The sequence below is a fragment of the Caloenas nicobarica genome, chromosome 10 (assembly GCF_036013445.1).
Source record: "Caloenas nicobarica isolate bCalNic1 chromosome 10, bCalNic1.hap1, whole genome shotgun sequence".
NCBI lineage: Eukaryota > Metazoa > Chordata > Aves > Columbiformes > Columbidae > Caloenas > Caloenas nicobarica.
In genome coordinates this window covers 5,892,673-5,912,300 of record NC_088254.1, presented here as the reverse complement: position 1 = coordinate 5,912,300, position 19,628 = coordinate 5,892,673, and the positions used below count along the sequence as shown (strand labels likewise).

The following is a 19,628-nucleotide window of genomic DNA, read 5'->3' as shown; positions in this document are numbered from 1 at the left end:
ATTTTTTTTGCTGAAGACTTGTAGGTTGTATCATCCCAGCGTAGGATTTCCTGCTTTGAACAGGCTCTGTCTTTCTCATGTTTGTCTTTAACAACATACATGGTGTTGTAGTGTGGATGCCTAGACTAGGTAAGAAGGTGGACACAACTGATTTTTCTTATGCTTCATCTACGAAATGCAGGAATAGTAGCTCTCTTCTGCAATGGAACAGACCACTGGACCACTAGACAGCTTAGACCAAATCCTGCTTAGCTTGACAGTAATCATCATTAAGTGAATTGGCAGAGAAGTCCTTAGCTGGTAATTTTAGAATAATCTGCCTGCAGGAAATCCATCATCTTCATCATTATTAATTGGTGGCCGATTCTCTATTTTGGGGTAAGAGAGCAGGAGTCATTTGATTTAGTCTTGAAACTTTCATCTTTGTATGTTCCAGTTTGTCTATTACCCCTAAAGAAAAAAATCAATAGTTGAAGGTAGGATTTTTGTTCATTTGTTCCACTATCTTATTTTTTTAATACTTTTGGCTTTTTAAAATTCTTGTTTTCCTTGTTTTCTCTTCATATTTTTGCACCTATCATACCCCCTTGATGTCTTAGACTGAGACCAGCAGCATGAGATCTCTTCATTTTCCACTACTGGGAATCATCTTATCCTAGAGAACAATCTCTAATAAGTCACAGACCTTCTAGCTGCTGCCGCCCATATTTTATTGTATGATGCATATTCTGTTTGCTTTAAATCCTGGTCATTTTGCTGCTGGTGAATGTGACCTTAAAATGCTTAGTCCACTAGTCCACTGCCCCATTGTTAATCTGTCTTCTGAGCTTATCTTTGGCAAGCACTTTGTGGACTCTCCTAAGTAGATGTTGTTACTCCTCTCCCTAACGTAACACCTGTTGAGCATTCTCATTGCAGTGTTCAAGGTGGGGAATGACCTGTGAAGCAATTTGTTCTTTATTGTTTATTAAGGAAGTTTTGGCTGTCATATTTCCTTTAAATACAATTCCGTTTTTCCTGAGTGTAGACTCCTTTTTTTTGTTTTCCATTTTTGGAGGGTCAAGTGTCCTGCAATGCAGCCATATATTCCTCCTGTTCTGCAAATATGCCACTGGTTGTAAAATAATAACCCCCCAAAATTTGTAATTTTTTTGAAGAAAAACATTTTGTCTAATAAAAACTACATGCTTCATTAATACTGGCAAAAGAACACTTAAGGAAAAAGGTGTGGTAGATGAGCTATTATAGAGTATTGCTGCACCTACCCTGTTCTGTTGGAATGCTCTTCATGCTTCTAGGCAGGCCTGTGCCTTCAAACACAAGTGTCTTTAGTATTCAATAAATTCCCTGCTGTTATCTTTTGGTAGTTTGTCCTTTTTTTTCCCAAGATGAATCAAACCTGGATGCCTTTTTCTGCAGGACTCTGTGTGATATGTTTGATATATTAGGTTGTTATTTAATCCAACTATATATCAAACATATTCCTACAGTGTCCTGCCCTGTCTCCGGGGGTTTTAACATAGTAGAAGGCAATATGAAGGAGTACATTTACTCACAAGCAGGTTTAGAAGACTTCCTGCAGATTCCTAATATAATCTGACTTAAAATGTATACATGAAGGGCTCCTTTATCAGTAGAGTTGCTCTTGGAGGGATTTTGAAGTTGTGTAGGGCCTTTTATGACAGTGAGCAGAAGCTGTGCCAAGAACTGACTTCCACGGAAATGGTTATTGTGTTTTCCATGGCTCAGTGCAGTAACTTGCCCATATTGCTTGTATTTTTATGAAATAGAAGATGAGCGCAGCTTCAAAATAAAATGGTTTATCTTTTGAATTTTTTTTCTACTGTTTAGCAACGAGATTGTGGCCTCATTTGTTCTCCTAGTAACCCTGACTTTATGCTGCTCCTAATAATGGAGATTCTACAGAAAACTGGTTAAAATACAGTACAAAACCATCTCAAGTTATATTTTTTTTAATGGCGCAATCAACGTTTTCAGGATATTTCATGCTACAGACTTTGCAGCTAGCCTAATAATTTTGGTTTGTCTGTTCTAGTGACTTCCTTTTCCAATCCATTTATACCCGTACATAGTCAGTAACAGCTTATTAGTTTAAACTTTGGAGAAAGAGATGCTGATCTTCATGGGGGCTACTTGAGGAAGGAGAAGCTAATCACTTGTCTCATAGATCTGCTTTCTAAAGAAACCCAAGTAGCCCTCTTAAGTAGCTAAAACCTTACAAGGTGAAATTTTCTGCCATCTATCACATCACTGCTCCTAACTTTGTTCATGAAGGAGGTGAAGTGGCGGGTGTTGTGAGGGTACTATTGATCAGTGTGAACTTCAGACAGTTCAGGACACAGTCTTTAATAACAGGGACGGGCAGAAGAATTACTTCTCTTGTAGGGCTTTTTGCTGTCTTCAGTCTTGGGCCGTTACACGTCATGGCTAAGAAATGGTCTTTGGAGAGCACAGGCAGGTGAATGTACCCACAGTGCTGGCTGAGCATGGTGCCTGTCCCCATTTTAAACATACCCGAAAATGCTGAAGGGAAAACTGCAGGGAAGGACTAGAAAACAAGGATTTGTTAGAAAAGATGAATACTCAACGGAAGTTCTACAGGGGGCTGTGTGAGAGTGCTTCAAAAATAAATTCTCCATGGAAGGGATCAACTGTTAGTATAAAACATTTTTTTTCTTTTTTCCAGAAATAAGAGAAGTTGAGAGATGGCAGGAAATGTAGGATTTGGAAGAGGTGTAGTTTCTGCTCCCCACCCCCAAAATTTCAATATACTTGGAAATAAATTCATTTGATACAGGGGGGGAAACAAAAATCTGTGATCTGATGAGATACTAACGTTTAGCTATCTGTTTTCCTGCTGAGCTTTACCTGCTGCCCCAGAGTGGAAGTTAACTCAGCCATTGCACAACAGCATCCTCAGCAAGATGTGATTTCTCTGCGTTCCTTTGAAAGCAGGCATTTTTGCTTAGCACTTGTGTGCAATATTTAATCCACTCACTACACTGAACTGAGTTCAAACAGCTATTTTTCTTCAGTCTCTTTTTGGTGGCTGGTTTTTCACAAATTGAATACTTTCTAGGCACATCCACAGCTGCCTAATGGATCAGAGTAGGACCGTGGGTTTTTTATTAAACTTTATGAAAGAATGGTGCCTCCTTTATAATAAATAAGCAGATACTGACATGCTCACTCAAGTTTGAATTCCTGACAATGCTGATATATAAAGAATAATACGCATGATAGAATTTTGTTATGTTGGAAATGAAAATTTAAAAACTCTCAATAACAGGGAGCGTTAGACCAAAGTAAAAGTGCAGCAACAGTTTGTGAAATTGACTGTCATTCACTGGTACTTTTGCTGATATTTCAGTTTAAGTCTTTAGTCAACTTAAATCAAAGTAAACAATGCATCTATTTTAACAATGAAATTTGGTAATGACTATACTGAATTCCATTTAGTGACTTCTGTTTTGTGATGTCATGATTGAAGAGTTTTACAAAAAAGACTTGAGCCCTGTTGCATAAATTCAGGACCAATGTGATTGCCACTTAGATATAAAAATGGTCATGATGTTACACATTGCCAAAAATTCATGTGGAACATGACTTGCTCACTTTACAAAGCGATTTCTTGTATTCTTATTACAAATAGAGATGCTTCAGTTGATGGGATTAGCCCAATAGCAAGGCAAGACAAACAGTTTTCCTTGAATTAGGTAGCTTTTCCTAAAGGATAAGAAAATTTTAAAGTGCCAAACAACTTCATCTACACATCAGTTTTTACTTTCAAATCATTCTGGTTTTCTGATGTCTATGGATGCTACGGTTTCATCTCCTGGATTTTGTTTTAGTTATGTGGTGATTATGTGAAGTGCCCTAGGGCTGAGCACTGCTTGATGTGCCATTTTGTAATGCTTTATAATGACTTGTAATGATACTTTATTATTTTATAATCAGCTGCTATTTCATCAGATTGCAGTAACACAACTAAACCTGACTTAGATTTAGAAGAATGCACTTAGCTTTGCAAATGAAATGCCCAGTTTCACTTAGCTGGTGTTCCTAAAGTTAGTAATTTGACACAAGAATACTCTGGTTGCATAAGTTGGAAGAGACCTGTTATTTAAGAAGCCCCATGTCTCACAAGGTGATCTGTTCTGGTATTGTATCTGCTAGCCTTGCTGGCCACACTGCATTGGATTCTGGTAGGCCCGTGATTTGATCATAAACAAAATACTTTCTGTTGGTTTATTTTGTATAAAAATCAGAACACATAGCCCTGGCCTGGTTCTGTTTGAAATAACAACCATTCATCTCTATCTATTTTGTTAACTGTTTAGAAGCTAGTAAGCACGCTTAAGTGGAAAAATGTTTTCAGTATTTGTTTAAATGATTGGAAAGTCAGGGAAGTTGCTGTTTTATGGAACAATAGATTTGCATTTTAAATAGCAAAAAATCTCATTAGGAACAGCTGATCTCTCTATAATATTTGTTCACGCTTGTTGAAAGACACTTTTGGATGACTGAAATGTTCCAGACAGACCTTTGGAACTTCACATCTGCAAGATGACTAAACTGGACTGCCTCACAATGCTGCTCTCTGTGAAAGGACAGCTCTTACCAAAGCCGTTAGATCTATGCACTTGCTTGGTATCTACGTTACATTTCTTAGTATAAGTGAATGAAACAACATACATTTATTACTTTTTTAAGCTTAAAGTCTTTAAGTATTCAGAAAATGCTCTACCTGGTTTAGCAATCCTGGAAGCCAGTATTATAGCATTAAAAAGGTAATCTTGATATGGGAAAACAAGAATTTATTTTCAGACCTGCACTTTCCTGAATGTAGTAGCCCTAGTGGAGGTAATGTGTTAAAAAGGTGAAGGCAATTCTTCAAGTATCTTGCGTGATACTCAATTTCACGTGTGAGCAGCCACAAGGGCAACTTAATGTTTAAATTCACTGATGTTGACTCCCAGCTTTAGTCCACATGAAACTACTTTGCAAAAAATGATGTTGTAGGTCTTATTGAATTTACTGATGTGTTCCAAAATTTTCTTGTCTCACTTCGTGTATGTCCTCAATCTTGAAACTAAAAGTGCTTTCAGGTGAATAATGTGTGACATTGTTCTTTCTTGGTTATAGCAAGCAGATGAGACTCTGGACTTTGAAGAACAGATTCTGGAAGCAGCTAAATCCATTGCAGCTGCTACCAGTGCCCTTGTGAAATCAGCTTCAGCAGCCCAGAGAGAACTGGTGGCACAGGGAAAGGTGGGTAAAAGGGATGTAGCAACAGTAGAGGGGAAAAGCATCAAAACTGAATCTAGTCTCTTAACTGTTCTCTGTTAAAACAGTGGGAAAGAAGCTTGGGAATGACTAATGAAAAAGTAAATCTATTCATTGCTCATCATGATACATGGCCCAAGCTTGGTTCTGTTTTAAAAACAAACCAGTTATGTTTATTTAAACCTCACCAGTGTAATCAAGTGTTTGGCTCTTCATATGTGTCAGCTGTGGGGAGTTTTTGTGTTTGTCAGGATTTTTTGTTGTTGTTTTTTCAAGATCTATGATTCAGGCTAGTAACATATCATCCCACAGAACAGCTTGTGGATCTAAAACCAAATGTCACAGTGTACAATACCACTCTGGACTAGAATAGTAAAGGGCCTCATTAGTTGTGCCCTGAATGTTTTGTTGTCTCATTCAATGGGGACACAGCCTTGCATGCAAATTCAGTACATTTAAGTGGATGTGCTTATAATTATTGTTGGGACTGATGGAAAGAGTGCTTATAACGTGTCGTCCTTTTGGTCTGGTCAGGATTGAGGTATTTGTAATTAATTTCATATCCGTTGCCTTTTTTTTTTTACCAGTTAATATAGTTTGAAACTTAAAATCTGAACATCAAACAAATATGTTGCCTGTGAGAATAGTTTGTTATAGGATCCCTGTTGTCGTATAGTTACGGTTTCCGATTTCATCTAATTCTTTATTCTAAGCAGACTGTGCTGTGGATCCTGTTGCAAGACTGCCATGCTGTCTACTTCAGCTCAGATTCCTAGGGAGCTTGTGCTTTTAGTTGCAGCAGGAGCGTGGAGCACTTGTTTCAAAATAACAGTGACGTAACTGTTTGAAAAGACCCACCATAATCTGTAGCTATGGAATTTATAAATAACGCATAAACCAGGCTGTTATTAATACCCATTGAAATCTGACTGTGGAGACAGTCCAAATAATGAGAATTTCAACTTACCTGCTTTGCTTAGATTATTGTGCAGTCTGCTTTTATGTGATTAAACCTGTTCTTATTTAGTCTCATTGTGATATACAGCTTGCTTTACTTTCCTCACCACCACTCCTGTAGAATTACATAGAATAATACAGAAGGTATTTCTCCCCTGGTACCAGCCTTGAATCCCTCTCAGGTATTTTTGGCTTCTTTGCTCCCACAGATACATTTCCACCTGTGTCTTTCAGATTGAGGCTCTAACAGCACTTGCATCCTGTTCCATTCAAGTTCAGATAATTACTAAAACCACTTGAATCTGTCTCTTTGAGAAAAGCTGTAGCTTGCTGTTCTAATAGAAGCACACCTGTCAAATATAGTGCCATATCAGCAGATCTGTTCAGACTGCTGTACCAGTTTTAGCCGTTTTGCTTTATCTGTCACTTTTGTATGGTAACTTGCTGAAAGGTCACGCGTTTTTGCGGCAAATGGCTTTTACTGATAGTTTCTTGTCCACTTGGAGGATCTGCAAATAATACTGTGGTCTTTAAGGGACAAAATTAATCCCAACCAAAAAGAAAATTTAATAAAATACCAAAATTCAGAATTGTTTGTGGCATGTCCGCTCACTATGATACTTCTCACAAATAAACCAAGCCATTTAGATACTTCTGAAATAACAAAGCCCTAACCCTTTTTCCTTCTTTCTTTACTAATTACTAGTGCTTAGGTAGTTGTCACTATGGGGTTTCGCTGACTACTGGGGTAGCCTGTATCTCCAGGTCAGCCAGAAGTACAGGACGCTGCCTTTTAAAATGACTGACCAAATTCTTGCCCACAGCGAACGGCTCCAACCTGCCTGGTGGGAAGATTTTGTTATTGATATTGAGGGAAATGTTTTGCTTTTGTAAAATCTTCCGAGGCATGAGACTTCTCCCAGAAAAGCATGACTGGCATGTAGGTGGGAAGGACAAGTTTGATCTACTCCATATCCATCGCTTCAGTATTGAACAGTAAATGGTACTGACTGTTGCCTTAGATTCCTCACTGACCTTTTTATTTGGTAAGGAGGCAGTGGGAAATTCTTACCCAACCACATGGATGTGTGTCGACCAGGCACATTCTTGCCCCAAATAAGATTCTGATATTGCTTGGTAAAGGCTGTAAAAGTATCTTACAGGGAAAAATGGTGCAACATTGTAGTTGAACTGTTTGCTAAAATAATTTTAAGTGAAAATACTTTCCCCTGTGGGCAGTAAAGTTTGTTATAAAATAATTAATTTGACATTGGGCAACCATTTCCATTTCTGCAGCATAGATGAAGTCTGGGAAGCTGGATCTAATCTGTCTTCTTCCACACCACCCCCCCTATTCACTCACTCACGCACACACATACAATATTCAGACATCACTAACCAGACTCCTGCATCTGTGGTCTACTTAAAAGATGTTTTCTTTGGATGATTAGGCAAGAAAACCTTGAAGCCTAAAGAATTTAGGGACCTAATCTATTCTTTAGTATAACTGATTTCTCAGTTACACAAAATTGTCGCCAGAGCTAGGAGAGAACACAGTTTCTGTTTATGTTGATGATACATATAAGAATTTGATTCCTGATCCCTGGGATCCTCATTATGCATCAGTTCCTCTTCCCTTTTCTCTTAAAATACAAGAAGTTTCTTGACCATTTCACATCTTCCAGCTGCTCCCCAAAACCCCCCAGACCCAGGCAGCTGGAAGCAGGGGGCTGGCAACCAACTTCAGTGAATGAGCCACACAGAAAAATGGGCCGCTTGCCTCAAATGCCATTATTAGGCACAAAGTCAGTTCTGGTTTGTACCTTCCCATAGTGCCAGAATCAGAAGAAATTCAAGAATGATGAATATCCAAATGTGTTGTGGACACAGAAAGGAGTTATTTTAAAGGCCAGGAGATTAGGAAGTACTGCTCCAACTGTTGCTTAGGCCAAAGTCTCAGCTGCAACAATCATTACTCTGAGACTTTTACACGTCTCATGGACAGGGCAGTTCAAGCAGCATAGCAAGTTGGATGCTATCTGAGCAGGCAGACATGTGCTGGAAGCACACTTACTCTGACAAACAATTTTCAGTTCAATTTTCTGCTCCTATATATGCTGGGCACAGTCACAAGTAGAGGTGTTCCTTTTTTTTCATGGATTACTGTTCTGAGACAAAGCAATTGTATTTTCTGATTCATTGTAAGCCATCTCTGATTTGGTTTGTTTTTTGTTTTTTTCAGGTTGGAGCGATCCCTGCAAATGCAGCCGATGATGGACAGTGGTCTCAGGGACTTATTTCCGCTGTGAGTACCTTCTTTTCTTAAGGAAAACTAGCACCTGCTCTGAAGAAATAATATCCTGTGAGAAAACACAGTGACACTATTTACTGTCTTCTAGGCCCGAATGGTGGCAGCTGCAACCAGCAATCTCTGTGAAGCAGCTAATGCCTCAGTACAAGGCCACGCTAGTGAGGAGAAGCTCATCTCATCTGCCAAGCAAGTGGCAGCTTCCACGGCACAGTTGCTTGTGGCTTGCAAGGTGAAGGCTGATCATGATTCTGAAGCCATGAGGAGACTACAGGTACTTGTGCTCTTAATTCCTGAAAAATCATAGTAGTACTATGTAAATGCTGTTATAGTAGTTCCTTGAATTTTCAGAATTATGTTCAGTTTTTCTTCCTTGTGGGATTCTGGGGCACTTTCGTTCACCAAGTATGTATGTATAGTTGAGTAGAAAACACATAGCTAGGTCCCTCATTCAGTCCCTCAGAACAAATGACTCACAACCTCTCTCAGCACTAAGTCCACATCAACCCAGAAGTTTCTTTTCCTGCCTCTGTCCTGATATTGATGAACAGATAAAGAGAGAGGAAGGAGGAACATTCCAGTAAGAGTGAAAATGGAGGTGCAGGTCAGATTTTGTTGTATCAACCAATTTAAAATACAAATACAAGGCATAGGGCTTATCTGGGACTCGCACATGTAAAGGATTCTGCCAGTGGTATATGAGAGATCTCATTTACAGCTCCATGCAGTACCCATTGAACTATGGACTGTTCTTCTCCCAGATCCGGCTTTCCACTACTTTCAGCAGCTCTTAGTATGCTGGAGCAAATTCAGCACCAGATCTTACGAAGCTGAGCACTATACTACTGTCATGTGTCTGCACAGGGTATTTCCTGGCCAATGGTCAGTGCTTCAATAAGGTTGCTGGCTCCATCTTTTAGCTTTAGTAGAAGAGAGGTTTGCATTTTGTTTGTGACAAGGACTCTTCTTCCACCCATCTCCGTGGGGATCACGGTAGGAGACTCCAAGGCCACTCCTCTATATCCATTAAACCAGTGCCTGTGGACATGGTTGTCACTGAGCATGCAGTGTTGAAATCTCTACTGCCAATATTTATTATGGTATAGCAAACATGGCTCTGTCAGTGTTAGAATGCAGGTAGATTAGTTACCTTTTTCATTTTGATGCACAATTGCTGACACTGCTCTGTTTAGACAATAAAAGACATATTACACATTTGATGATTTATCTTTAGAAATCCTAGAATGTTTAAGAAAATAAAAGTTTAAATGTGAGATAATCATTGCTGTGTAATTGGCTAATTCACCCTGATGAAAGTCTATTAATTTAAAAACTTCATTGCCTTAAAATGTTTCTTTCTACACTACTTTTCATTTTCTGTTCTTCTTCCTCAAAAAAAAAAAAATCTGATCAGTATTCTGCATAATGTAACCTGCAATTTCATCGACTGTTTTATTTCAAACTGTAGGGAAAAAATCTTCTTTGTGACTTCCCCAACTTTCAGCTTCTTAAATGAAGGAATTGTGTTCCTCTCTGTATCATTGATTTTGAAATATTAGTTTGCTTTTCACTGGGAAAACCAAAACAAAACACACCTTCCCTGTGTAGTCAAGCAAGTTACAGTTATTAATGTTACAGTTATTAATTTCTGTTATTACTAAATTTCTTGTATGTTTTTCAAAGGCTGCAGGAAATGCTGTCAAGCGAGCATCAGACAATCTTGTGAGGGCAGCCCAAAAAGCAGCATTTGGGAAAGCAGAGGATGATGACGTTGTGGTCAAAACAAAGTTTGTGGGTGGCATTGCTCAGGTTGGTACCTTCACCCAAGTTCTAAAGCAGAGAAAAACTATCATAGAAATGTAGCAGTGTTACAATGTCTATCTGCTGCACTGCAGGCTAGATAAATATATGTATGATAAATTACTTGATGCGTCCTGTTAGGTAACCACTGACATAACAGCAAAGTGATTTACTTTAAGATGTCTTCACTTCTTCATTGAGCATTTACTGTAATCAAAGTTACCATTGTCCAATGTCTTTTATTTTTGTTCTGATTTAAGTTAATGGTTCTTTTCAAACAAATTTAACATTTCTGCATATCTGTAGTTCTGTCATTTTTTCTTTAGCATTTTAAGACACAGAAGAATACTGTATACCTACAGTAATGAGTGTTCAATTTTACTGTCATTCAAACATTATATTAAGACATGGTGTTTATCCTACATGTTGCTAAGCACTTACCCACTGAATGTTGGGGGAGCACAGCACTATAAAGTCCATCATGCATGTATGGTAAAACTATGCTGGTAGACATTTTTTTTTTCAGTCCTCTTTAAGAAACAAGTGGGAATACAATACTGTTCTTGGTGGCATAGTCCTGGAACCTGGAAATATTTGAGCAATTCCTGCCAAAGTCATTGAAATTTGGTGCCTCTCTGGAGAATACTCAAGGCGTAGCAGTGACTGGTGTCATAGAGAAAGAAATCTTGTTTTACAGACAGTATTCCCTGCCATCATAATTCATGCTTCTGTTTTCTAGATCATTGCAGCCCAAGAAGAAATGCTGAAGAAGGAAAGAGAGCTAGAAGAAGCAAGGAAAAAACTGGCTCAGATCCGCCAACAGCAATACAAGTTTCTACCCTCAGAGCTGAGAGAAGATGAAGGTTAACCTGCTGAGATTTTCTTCTTCCTTTCTTCTTTTTTTTTTTTTTTTTTCATTTTAAAGAAATAAGCTAAAGGGGGACAGTACAGTGAGAACTGCTTTGACAACATTCTGGTATGCCAAGCACTTACCTAAATAAACTGCCTGTCATAGCTTTGGATGAGCAGAGGGCAACAAACACTTGTTCTTTCTCATCTGGTCAGCTGAGGTGCATGATGATCAAGTTATGGTACAGTGTTAGGTTCATCATTCCTGTTCCTTCCTTGACTTATATCTCAGGAGAGAATGTTTCACTTTTTACTAAAGATACTAAGTCAGTATTATTGTCACTTTCCTGATGCTTGAGGTATTTATCGTTCCTTGACTTGTTACAAAACGTTTGTAATATTAATAGAAAAACAGTCAAGAAATCTTTCATATGATAAATATCAGACGAGCTGGTCGTTCTCCCCTAGTTACTCTTGTAAAAAGAAGACCAAGACAGAGAAAGATGTACGTCTGAGTGGAGAAACACGCATGAGTGTGGGTTTGAAGAAGACGCCTGTCCTCTTTCAGTGTTGTATAGCTGGTTCACCCCAAAACTGGAGGAATTGTCTCTGCACCTGTTTGCACTAGTAGTATTATTCCTTACCTGATACCAACAAGCTTCTGCTTGTACAGTATTTAGGTTTACAAAATGTGGCAATAGCCATTCTTTAAAGAGCTCAGAAAACAAAGAAATGGAAACCTTGTCACTGCCTCAATAATAGCAGGTTCATGAAGGAAAATGCTGTTTCAATTATATACCTCTAATGTGTGACTACTTTTACAGTATTATACACACATACACATGCTCTAAGATTGGACTGAATAGTTTGCATTTTGTTTTTTAATTGAAGTTATCTGGTTTGTACTGTGGGATTTCTGTTAGAATATATGTTAGTTAAAAAAGAGAAATGCCCAGTACAACAAAAGACTATCACAACTCTTATTATTCTTTTATTAATTTCATTTATCATTTTTTTGTTTTGAAACCTGTGGGTATTGTAGGAGAAAAGAATAAGTGATTTACAAGTAGACAATTTCCTGTAATATATTTTTTTAAAAATCTGGACTCTAGGCAGTTTGTTTCATAGTTGATATTGATGAAAATGTACTCACCAAGGAATTGCAGAGAAGGAATAGCAGCAATCTATCCACAGTCTTTGTTTTCAGTTGCAGAAAGGTATGGTATGCTCTCAATATCTGTTGTGACCTAAACAATAGTAATATGGGTGAGTGAGTAACACATTTTACCCTAAGAAAGAATGCAAATCACAGCAACTTTAAATAGCAAAAGCTAAACTATTTGACTAACCACAGAAACACCATCTCTCCTAACAACAATTTCCAACATGCTTCCACCTCCACTCAAGCCCTCTTCAACAGTAATGTCAAGTCTATTTAGGTCAAAGGATGTTGCCACTCCAGTCCTAGTGAAGGCTGTGCTGTCATTTAGATACCTGCCAAGTACATTCAGCTGAGCCTGTTATGTTATATGCATACCCACCTTGTTGTCATTGTTACAGAAATACTTCTCTTGTAGACTCAAAATTAACCCTCTTAGTAGTAGGTTTACCAGTTTTAGATAGTGCTAACTCATTTAAGTTACCTGCATGAGATATAATTATCAGGAATTTTGTCACACTAGTGTTAAATATATAGCAAAAAATTACTAGAGAATTAATAAATATTAAAGTGTACAAAGATTTTTATTGTTAGAGTCTCTTCTCTGGTACTGAAGTATTTCAGACTCAGTAGAGTTCCTGGAGAATCCACAATCATGAGAGGAAAAAATTGGCAAATCCCAAATGGAATCGTTGGCATCAACAGATGTGCTGTGATGTGTAGGCTTGTGTGCAAATGCAACCCCTTACTATCAGAGATGTGCAGTTCTGAGTTCTGTAATTTTCCATGTCAGCACAATTGATTTGATTTTTTTCACTCAACCTTTACGCATTGAATTCAGTAGAGCAGTGTCACAGAATCTCAATGTTAAGAATTCCTACACCAAAAAAGGCTTCCTGTAAACTTTTAGGCAGAAAGCTAAATTGGTGTTTATTGTTCTAAGACCAGAATATAGTTCTAGTGATAGGGTTTTTCTGCTGCTTTTGGTAAGTCCATCTCCTTCGCAGCTTATGGCTCTTTCTCTTGTTTTTGCCTGGATAGCTTCACAATCCAATCTCTTCTTTGGAAAGATCTGCAAGACAGATTTGTTACTGCATCCCTTTTAACGTATATTTAATGTATCATTCGGTCTCATTAAGGCACGAGGAAAGACGATTCTGTCCTTAGCACCATGCCAGTATTTTATTATAGGTATAATACTGTTGTAATATATTTTGATCAGAATGATATTTGCCAGTTTGAAAGAAGCCAAAAGCCTGGTCAAATGCAATTATGTATGGAAATTGTATAGCTAGAAAACTTCACCAGTATATAGAAGGAAAGAGCATGCTCAAATTGTGTTCCAGATAAATTTGTTTGGGAAGTCCATTTTAGCACAGTTATCTTGAGACCTCTCTATTTCTGATGTAATGCCCCCTCTTACTTGACAGAAAGTATTGTTCTTTTTTCTTCTTAGCTATGTGCTCCATAGAGGAACCACAGTCAGATGAGTAGCTGAGCTGAACAACTGAAGTATTTTTTTACTCTGAATTTTGGGTCTTCATTTGGGAAACATTAAGACAATATAAGCTCATCTATAGTCTTTCTACTTCAATGTTTTCTGCTGTTATAATTTGCAGTATCACTGAAGTCCACATGTGAATGTCTGTGGAGCTTGGAACTAGTCCATGCAATTATTCGGCATGGAGACTTGCAGCAGGAAGTGACAAGTTGGAGTAAGGGATGGAAACTAGTTAATAAGAAGAACAGATATTTACTTTGTTCTGTTAACTTGTGAAATGGTAAATGAGCTCTGTTGTATCTCACCATTCTTCACGTGGAATTCACTTTAAGGAATTGTATGCAAATTAAAAGCAAAATGTCTCAAAGTTGTTTGTGTACAAATAGTCTAGTGTTGTTTCACTGACTGTTCAGAAGATAATTTAAACATTTTATCATTTGTCTAAACTTTTCTGCATCAGAAGCCTCACAGTAAGAAAAGATTTAAAACAAAAATTGAAGACTAGACTCTTGTTCATGTCTCCTTTTCCCTTTGATTTTCTACGTCTTCCTTACTTAATTCCCGATGAAGGGACAAATACATAATTTAGAAACCTCCTCAACATAAATATGTTTAGCTTATGAGCACATTTTTGCTTTTAAATCAGTCCAAACTGGTAAGGTATTCACCCCAGGAGTATTGCACATGCCATCGCTACTTTTATCTTCCCTGCATTTTACTGAATCTCTGGCTTTGTGGTTTGTGTTTTTTCGTTTTGGTTTGGTTTTGGCTTTTGTTGTTGTTTTGGTTTGTTGTGGTGGTGTTTTTTTTTTTTTCCTGCCTTACACTGTAGAAGTTTTGTCTTTATGTAACCACATCATGATTAACAAAGAGAGAGTTATCTGTCCATAACTGTAATGATTCCTGAAACCTGCTTTTCCATATTCACAGTAATATACATTAAACATATTGTGGCTGTTCATGTTAAAGGAACACTGCATTTCTGTGGCACAAAGTTTATAATGCTAAATGCAGAAACTGTTTAGTCATGTGAGTTACAAGTCTGTTCCAAATGGCTGGTTTGCCTGCAATGAATTCTGATAAACGAGTTTGGAGGCAGACAGATACACAGACTGAGCTGGTTCACGAGCTTCTCTTCCTTTAATGTGTGAACTCTGTCCCTGGGCACAGTGCATTGTTCAGTGGAGAGTGTTGAGAGATCCTCAGGTAAATGTCGGTGTGTGCAGCTCTGGGTAGAGCCACATGGGTGTACTCCAGCCCAAGAGGTGACATCAATGGTCAGAGGGACATGTTGTCCAACTCACACTGCTTGGGTCAGTGCTGGGCAGGAGGAGGACCTGCTGCTGAGCCACAACACAAGCAGCATTCGTTTCTTCAGTAGCTGATAGTTTCAATAATTCTGGAAGAGTATTCCCTATGTCAACTGCCTGGTATCAGATCAGGCCTTCAATCTGATGCTTCCTAGTTGGAGTCAACAAACTCAACAGTGCTGGACTTTGTGCGTTGCAGTTTTCAGCCCCTGCTGCCCAACCTGCGGAGACGTCTCCAAAACACGTGGTAAAGGTTGTGCCCAACTGTGCAGTCTGTCCAGGCGCTGCACAGAGCAGGTACTGCACTAGAGTTCTGGGCTGCTGTGTTTTTCAGCATCAGAGAAATTTAACATGAGAATTGATCTAAACTAGATGTGGCCCAGTTCAAGGGGCAGGCAGAAGCAACCTCGTGCCCCAGAGTGTGGAAATGCTGTACCCTGGCAGTTTGTACCTGACAACAAGATTCGTGTTGCCTAAAGAGTTTTCTTCTGTCATTTACTGAGCTACAGGTAAGTGCCATTTTGTCACTTTTTGGACTTTTTAAAAATAATAAAGCAGTAGGGACTTCTTTTTTCTTCCAAATTAGTACACTTCGTTGCAGCGGAAGAGCCCTCTCTTCAAGACAGTTTTTTAATTATATGCTGGAGTTTCTAAGCAGCTGAAGCCTCACTTTAATGTCTTCCCTTCCTGTTAAATTTTTAATCCCAAGAAAAGCACAAAGGAGTTTGTAGTCATGCTGACACAACATTATGTATAGTGTTCATCTGGCCACAAAAATAAATATTTTATTTTTGTCTTCACCAACAACAAGCCCTTGAAGGAATTCCATTTTCTTTTTTTCTGCATGTAGCTGTTTGTGACTTGTGTTGGACTAGTTGTCATGCAAAGGATCATTTTTCTCCTTAAGCAAAATAAGGCAGAAGTTGTATCTATCTGCAAAGCTGGGAAAAGGTAGAATTCCCAGGTGACAGAGGAGTGTGTTCTATTTAAAGCGCTGCTGCGTAGACAAAACTATGAGTGTTTATTTTGTGATATATTTCAGTGACCATTCACTATCTTTAAAGCACATGTTAACCACACATAAATATATACAAAAGGCAAATACCGAGCTGGACTCGTTCTTCCTTGAGCAGATTTAATAAGATATACACCGTTTTCCACCTGTGCAAATCAGCCAGTTATGTCTAGTGTGGCAGGAGAAATACCAATACGTGGGGTTTATCCATGCCTAATTTGGATAATGTAAAGCTTATATAACAAACATTATTTTATTTACCTACTCTTTTTTTTTTTTCCTTTTAGTATATTTATTTTAAAAACAGATGCCATGGGGCTGGTGAATTCTTAACATCCTAAAATGTCCACCGTGAGGGTTATCCTGGATGAAGAGGGTTTCTTTTGACATGTTTACCCATAACTGGTATTGCTATAAAGTAAAAACATCTTTATTAAAAATATAAATGGAAGATTAAATTCAGAAGTTCAGGACTTTTGAAGATGAAAATTCACTTATGGTACAGAATCAAATGTTGATTCAGCAGTCTCAGAAGCATTTTGAAGCCAATGGAAAAGATATTGCGTTGGGACAGTGAGAGAAAGTTGTTGGCTATTTCCTCAATACGATTCTTGCTTTTAAAGTGCTGAATATAGTAATACTGGTTGGCATCTTAAATCCCACACAGATCAATATTCAGTACTTTCTAGCCTGTTAGTATAGCTTTTTTTTTTTGCTTTTTTTTTTTTAGAATAATCACCTGTACTACACTATTTTCTCTGAATACGGATCAAAATCAGTCGTTCTTGTGGCTTTTCTTGTGGCTTTTTGTATTTTGTAAGGTGCAACTGACCACATAAAAAGGTTAATACAGAGGTTTCTTGTAGCATTATAGTTGACGATCTTTGCATTCAAATTGCGTTGTATATTCTAAGTTATTAAGTAAAATATTAACTCGAACATAAATTACTGAACTCTTGAGCTGATTAAGTCTTGGTAAGAGTGGTTAGATTCTGGAGCAGTTGGGTATATTATAAATATGTGTTTGTACTGTCTTGTACATTTTCTAGTTTGATAATAAATACATTGCATTTTGTTAAGGGTTTACTGCCAGATAATAGTTTTATCAGCCTTGCTTGTGAAACAGAAAAGGTATTTATGCCCTAGTTCACCAAATGCTGTAGCATATACAGTTGTCGGTTGTTGTTTTTTTTTTTAAAGTCCTTCTTACTCTGTCTACAATATAGTTACCTCAACTTGACCTAAATAGGGTTAAGCCAATACTTAAGGGTTTTCCCAAATGACAGTGCTGCAGACACCCAGAGAGACAATGCACAGCCTAGATGCTTCATGGCATGCTACTAGTTAGAAGCACCTTCTCCATCACATCCATCCCAAGATCACTATAGTGGATTTCAAGCATTAATAAGAATACTCTGCTCTTAGAGACCATTTCTTATTTGTGGTTCATAAAGCACTACAAATGAGTCACTCATGTTTTACAGATGGCAAAATTATGTTGCAGGAAGGAAGGTAGTTTGTTCAAACCCATAGAGCAGGTTGCACTGAATGTAACAGGCAGCCATGTTCCTGTGATCCAAGAACTAGACAGAGCAGTAGTTGCCATATCCAGGAAAAGGTTAATATTTATACTCCTATCTAGTTCCTAACTGGTCTACATTATTTTTTGCATTAATGTTTCTGCACTCTGTCAGTTCCAGAGAAATCAAATGCATTCTTTTTCAGTAACTGTATAGCAGAGGGACTTGAACAGTGATTGTGATTACTGCCAAGAACAACCATCTTTCACTGCCAATGCTTTAGACAAACATCCTGTCTTCCAGAGTTGAATTTAATCTGCAAGGATCTTTGCTCGGTGCCTTGGCTTTGCTTTATGTTGTAACCACTTCTGTTAAGGCACCAGCCTCGGTTCTCTTCCAGTACGGAAAGACTTAATGAAGCATTTTTCTGACTTTTCCTAGAAGAGAAGTGACAGCTTTAATACTTTAGACAAAGTTCTTGCAACTTATTTAAATCAGTCTCCTGCTCTACCAAAGCTTCCTGCAAAATACGATGCAAGTCCTGAGGCACTGAAGCCTTTGGTGTGACACTTTTAGCCACAGAACCAGTTTCGAAGTTTACTCAGAGATGCCTTTAGTCATCTGCAGTTATATGAAACTTAGACATAAGAATGCCACACTAATGATTTCAGTCTGTTTGCAATTACTTACTCCTTGCCTTCAGCTATATAGGCATGAGTATTTTGTCTCTTCTAAATATTCATCTTTTGTTTGCATTTTTTAGTGATAAATGAGTTGAAATGACACTAGATTTCTAACATGCTAGCATAGTTTCTCAAGATCCACTTTGAGGATTTTTTAATTCCACCTTTTCTCTGTAAATTATTAGCTATTAAAAAAAAAAATTAGTGGCATGCATGGCAAAGTTGGTGTGAAACCTCTAGTAGCTCAAGTATATATTAAATACTTATACTTGAAATACGCTTTTTTTTCCCTTTTACTGAGGGGGGAAACACATTGCTTTACTAACAATTTAAAGATTGTTCTTTACTGTTATTTGAAATCTAGTGAGTTGAAGCAATACAGTCACTGTGGGAATATTTGAGTTATGACCTAAGATGGAGGTGTATTAAGAAACAAAATGGTTGTATTCTTCAAGCCTAGACTGAACTTTTGCCTCATTAAATCATTGGAGAATTCAGTTGGATGTTTATTTCTCTTCTCTTTTTGGTTATTGGTTTTGCCTGCTTTCATCTGCTCATGCTTGGCTTTTTATCTTGAAAGTCAGTATGTTTCAGTAAGTGTAGATTTAGTCACAATCATGTCTATCTATGCAGAAAAACAGGGGTCCTAACATTTATTTACGGAATTATTTATTTACGGATTTATTACGGAAATCAGGAATAGTATCTCCTGCAAATCAAGATCAAATCCCCTGATGGTATTAATATTTATCAACTGCCATTAGTGCAGGACACTCAGTCCCTAAATTCATGAAACTACAGTATAGGAACTGAAGTTATACCCTCACATTTATGGCCAATACATATGAATAATCACATTCTCTTAGATGTGAAAATTAGTGAGTTCAAGCAACCCAGACATTGTAGGAATATCCGTGTTATGACTTAAGAGGAGTGGTAGAAAACAAATTGGATATATTCTTCAAGCCTAGACTGAACTTCTGCTTTGTGAGATCAGTATTGATTTTAGCTAAATGTTTGTGTGCCAGCATAGCGTATATTTCTCTTTGCCTCAGAAAAATGGAAGTGAGAACTTTAGTATGAACACGTTCTCTTCTTGCTGATCTTTTGTATAAATTGCTGATCTCTTCTGATCTGGGACTTTGTGTTACTGAGGTTTCACATACAAAAACTGTGGGGAAAAAATATGAGCTCAAAAAGAAAACCTCAGAAAAAAAGC

General features: G+C 37.8%; 1 protein-coding gene across 3 annotated transcripts in view; it reads left to right on the top strand.

Moving 5' to 3' along the window:
• TLN2 (talin 2) overlaps nucleotides 1–14,762 on the top strand; it is a 170,296-nt gene extending 155,534 nt beyond the window's left edge. For all 3 annotated transcript variants that reach the window (XM_065642225.1, XM_065642226.1, XM_065642224.1), the window contains 6 exons: nucleotides 5,167–5,292; nucleotides 8,507–8,569; nucleotides 8,664–8,846; nucleotides 10,256–10,381; nucleotides 11,112–11,235; nucleotides 14,000–14,762. In XM_065642225.1, the coding sequence (XP_065498297.1) occupies nucleotides 5,167–5,292; nucleotides 8,507–8,569; nucleotides 8,664–8,846; nucleotides 10,256–10,381; nucleotides 11,112–11,235; nucleotides 14,000–14,157 (780 nt within the window). In that variant the 3' untranslated portion in view covers nucleotides 14,158–14,762. The remainder of the gene's footprint in view (nucleotides 1–5,166; nucleotides 5,293–8,506; nucleotides 8,570–8,663; nucleotides 8,847–10,255; nucleotides 10,382–11,111; nucleotides 11,236–13,999) is intronic.
• The last annotated feature ends 4,866 nt before the right edge of the window (nucleotides 14,763–19,628 follow it).